This window comes from Berghia stephanieae, chromosome 15, assembly GCF_034508935.2.
Source record: "Berghia stephanieae isolate SIO BIC M18660-M18661 chromosome 15, UCSD_Bste_1.3, whole genome shotgun sequence".
NCBI lineage: Eukaryota > Metazoa > Mollusca > Gastropoda > Nudibranchia > Aeolidiidae > Berghia > Berghia stephanieae.
The window spans coordinates 2,399,127-2,404,126 of record NC_088374.1 but is presented as its reverse complement, the minus strand read 5'-3'; the positions used below and the strand labels follow the sequence as shown (position 1 = coordinate 2,404,126).

General features: G+C 42.8%; 1 protein-coding gene across 2 annotated transcripts in view; it reads right to left on the bottom strand.

Annotated features, from left to right (window-relative positions):
- The window catches only part of LOC144960539 (uncharacterized), a 63,836-nt gene that overhangs the window by 3,982 nt on the left and 54,854 nt on the right, over positions 1 to 5,000 (bottom strand). For both annotated transcript variants that reach the window (XM_078893731.1, XM_078893732.1), the window contains one exon: positions 3,495 to 3,793. In XM_078893731.1, the coding sequence (XP_078749857.1) occupies positions 3,495 to 3,793 (299 nt within the window). The remainder of the gene's footprint in view (positions 1 to 3,494; positions 3,794 to 5,000) is intronic.

Genomic DNA, 5,000 nt, shown 5'->3' with positions numbered 1-5,000 from the left:
TTATATACAGAGCAATATGAACTAAACGTGCTCAAGGCGCTTTACAATGAGTCTCTGACCAACAGCAACACGTAACATGTAGAACAGGCCAAGACGCGTGTTAGACGATATGTGACCCATCGTCTGAAAACGGTATTATGTCGGAACGAACCATATGCTTAAAAGCCGAGTTACATGTTAAACTGTTCAAAAATCTAAATTGTTCGCATCATCACCCTAAAATATGGTGTCCATTCTCCTCAATAAAACATACAAACTCAACACAAGTCTGATATTTCTGGCTATAAATTCCATTTTCAACATCTAAACCAACGCAACTTAATACCGTTTTGAGCCGAAGGGTAACATATTACAAATTGTTTTTCTTTTTTTTTTCCGACAGAGAAAAGCCTCTCAACGGCCAGGTACTCATTTTACACCCCAGTACGGTGAGATAATGTAAAGAGCCTTTTCCATGGACTCAACTATGCGCCGAGCGAGGCTCGAACCCAGGATCTTCCGATCCACGAGACTGCAAAGCCGAATTTTTGATGACCTATCGCATCTCCTCCTCTGTTGTTTTTTTTTTGTTTTGTTTTTTTTTTCTTTATAGTTTTTCTTTGGTTGTTTTTTTTTTGGTTTGTTTTGTTTCTTTTTGTTTTGTTTTTGTATTTTTTGGTTATTCTTGTTTGTCCTTTTTATTTGTATTTTTTTGTTTTGTTTTGATTTTTGTTCTTTTTTTTTTTTTTTTTTTGTTGTTTTGTTTTGTTTTTGTTTTTGTTTTTTTTTGTTTGTTTTATTTTATTTTGTTTTTGTTAGGATTTTTTTCGGTGTTGTTTTTTTTTTTCTGAGATTAAGACTACATCGTCTGACCTCAGACTAAATTGTCATCAAATGGCGGCCATTGTTGTCACCTGATGGAATCAACCAATCCGTTCATGGAAGAAGATTCTCAAAGTGAGGTTAAATCAAATTGAGCTTTTATATAGCGCAATATCCACTAAATGTGATCAAAGCGCTTTACAAGGGGTCCCTGGCCAACAGCAACATTTAACATGTAGGACGGGACATGACGCCTCTTTGGCGATATTACAGGTATTTTTTTCAGACAGAGACAACGCTGTTAACGGCCAGGTAACGGTAAGAAAATGTGAGTGAAGAGTCTTTTCCAAGGACTCAACCATGCGCCGAGCGAGCGAGGCTTGAACCCAGGACCTTCCGATCCGAAAGCGATTGTGATACCACTAGAGCACATAGCCGCTTCTAATGGTGGTGAAACCCCTCTGGAATGACGATCAATCCACTCCACACCGTACTCCATGACCTCGGACAGAGATCCATCCACTCCACACCGCACTCCATGACCTCGAACAGAGATCGACCCACTCCACACCGTACTCCATGACCTCGGACAGAGATCAATCCACTCCACACCGTACTCCATGACCTCGGACAGAGATCCACCCACTCCACACCGTACTCCATGACCTCGGACAGAGATCAATCCACTCCACACCGTACTCCATGACCTCGGACAGAGATCCACCCACTCCACACCGTACTCCATGACCTCGGACAGAGATCGACCCACTCCACACCGTACTCCATGACCTCGGACAGAGATCGACCCACTCCACACCGTACTCCATGACCTCGGACAGAGATCCATCCACTCCACACCGTACTCCATGACCTCGGACAGAGATCAATCCACTCCACACCGTACTCCATGACCTCGGACAGAGATCGACCCACTCCACACCGTACTCCATGACCTCGGACAGAGATCGATGCACTCCACACCGTACTCCATGACCTTGGACAGAGATCGACCCACTCCACACCGTACTCCATGACCTCGGACAGACATCGACCCACTCCACACCGTACTCCATGACCTCGGACAGAGCTGCATATATGTGACCAAACGTCTCAAAACGGTATCATGTCGGGATGGACCAGATGATAAAAAGTCAAATTATAGTCAAACTGGTCAAAATATGAAACGTTGGTATTTAGCACAGTAAAATATGATATTCCTTCTCCTCTATAAAGCAAACAAACTCAACTTAAGTCTGATATTTCTGGCTACAAATTCAATTTTCAGCATCTTAGTCATCCCGACTTGATACCGTTTTTAAGACGAAGGATCACATATGAAGACCACAGGGGAAAAACGATCAAAGTTACATTTTTTTAGATTTTGAGAAAATCATAATTAAAGTTTGGAAACCCATTGAAAACGCCACATGATAATATGAATTGAACTGAAAGTGAATTACTAAACGTATATATTTTGACCACAAGTCAGATGCATATAAAAAACCAAGCTCTTGGTTGATTTTAATACCAAATTTTTGTGACATTAGAACAGTAAGGGTCTTTCGGACTTTGATCGATTTTCCCCTGTGGCCTTCAGATACGAGATGGAAGTCGGTTTGGACGAATCAATCCCTCGAGGGGGCGGGGACATCGACTCATCAAAACTGTTGCAGAGGATGCCAGGCTTTTTCCACCAGCAAGAGGAGACGTTGGATGGCGGCCAATCTGTAACGGTCGAGAACCTGCCTCACTTCATCCTCTCTTAATAAGTGGGGACTTGCCACCTGTCCAAGATGTACCCGTTGCGGTAACGAGCCCGAAACCCGAGAGCATCTAGTGGACTCTTAATTCACATTCTCTCACCGTACTCAAGTGTAAAATTCTTACCAGGCCGTTAACCGTGTTTTTTTTTTTCTCTTCGAAAAAAAATGCAATATTGCCTAACAGGCGCCATGTCTCGTTCTAAATGTTAAGTGTTGTAAAGCGCTTTGAGCACGTTTGGTGGATCTTGCGGTGTATAATTGCTCTTTTTTATTATTTAAGTTTATTTCCAATTGTTGTAAAGTGTTTTGCCCATTTTCGCGTAGTAATAGAAAGGAGGAGGAGGATGATGATGATGATGATGATGATGATGATGATGATGATGATGGTGATGATGGTGATGATGATGATGATGATGATGATGATGATGATGATGATGATGATGATGATGATGATGATGATGATTGATGATGATGATTATCATTATTTTTATTATTATTATTATTATTATTATTATTATTATCATTATTATTATTATTATTATTATTATTATTATTATTATTATTATTATTATTATTATTATTATTATTATTATTATTATTATTATGGTGATGATGATGATGATGATGATGATGATGATGATGATGATGATGATGAAGAAAATGATGATGATGATGATGATGATGATGATGATGATGATGAGGAGGAGGAGGAGGAGGAGGAGGAGGAGGAAGAAGAGGAGGAAGAGGGACGGGGGAAGAAGGGAAGAGGAGGAAGAAGAGAAAGAGGAAAAGGGGGGAGAGGAGTACAAGAGGAAGATGAGAAGGAAGAAGAGAACGACGAGAAAGAGAAGGTGATGAAAAGAAACAGCAGGAGGAGGATGAGGAGGAGGAGGAGGAGGATTGGGATAAGGAGCAGAGGCAAACACATACCCATTGGTTCAATGTATCGCCATCCGTCTGCTTGTAAAGTCGCCTCTCCACTGCTGATACTAGGCTGTGCATCGTGACCCCCTCTCCCTCCCTTTCCCATCCCACCCGCCATGTCCCCAGCACTTCTACTACAGCTGTAGCTCTTGTTGCCGGTTTGAGATGAAAGGGACGACGACACGACGGTGGCTGGGGGCGTGGCGTGTGCTCTAGTGGGCGGAGTTTGCAGATTTGCAGGCGTGGTGGCATATATGGAGGCAGAACTCGAGCTGATTACACTTATGTCTGTTGACGGAGGTGTGCTAGGAAAAAGAAAGGAAGTCGCAATTCGGACTCGAGTCTGAATAGTCCCCCATGGCTATTGGGACTCAAAGTTCAATCTGTGACCCTTCGTCTCAAGAAGGTATTAAGTCGGGATGACTAAGTTGCTGAAAATAGATTTTGTAGCCAGAAATATCAGACGAGTTGAGTTTGTTTGCTTTATAGAGGAGAAAGAATATCATATTTTACAGTGCTAAATACCAACGTTTCATATTTTTGACCAGCTTGACTATAATTTGACTTTTAGCATCGGGTCCATCCTGACATAATACCGTTTTGAGATGTTTGGTCACATATTATATGCACGTGCAGACACTGGTTGGGGGGGGGGCGGTGGATGGATAACTGATATAGATAGAAGTAGACGAAGAGTTGAGAAGACGTTTGGTCACATGTTATATGTATGTGCAGACACGAGGGGTGGGGGGGGGAGGGCGGTGGGTGGATAACTGATATAGATAGAAGGAGAAGAAGAGTTGAGAAGACGTTTGGTCACATGTTATATGTATGTGCAGACACGGGGGTTGGGGTGGATAACTAATATAGATAGAAGTAGAAGAAGAGTTGAGAAGACGTTTGGTCACATGTTATATGTATGTGCAGACTCGGGGGTTGGGGGGTGGATAACTGATATAGATAGAAGGAGAAGAAGAGTTGAGAAGACGTTTGGTCACATGTTATATGTATGTGCAGACACGGGGTTGGGGGTGGATAACTGATATAGATAGAAGGAGAAGAAGAGTTGAGAAGACGTTTGGTCACATGTTATATGTATGTGCAGACACGGGGGGGGGGGGGCGGTGGGTGGATAACTGATATAGATAGAAGGAGAAGAAGAGTTGAGAAGACGTTTGGTCACATGTTATATGTATGTGCAGACACGGGGGTTGGGGTGGATAACTAATATAGATAGAAGTAGAAGAAGAGTTGAGAAGACGTTTGGTCACATGTTATATGTATGTGCAGACACGGGGGTGGGGGGGGGGCGGTGGGTGGATAACTGATATAGATAGAAGTAGACGAAGACTTGAGAAGACGTTTGGTCACATGTTATATGTATGTGCAGACACGGGGGTGGGGGGGCGGTGGGTGGATAACTGATATAGATAGAAGTAGACGAAGACTTGAGAAGACGTTTGGTCACATGTTATATGTATGTGCAGACACGGGGGTGGGGGGGGCGGTGGG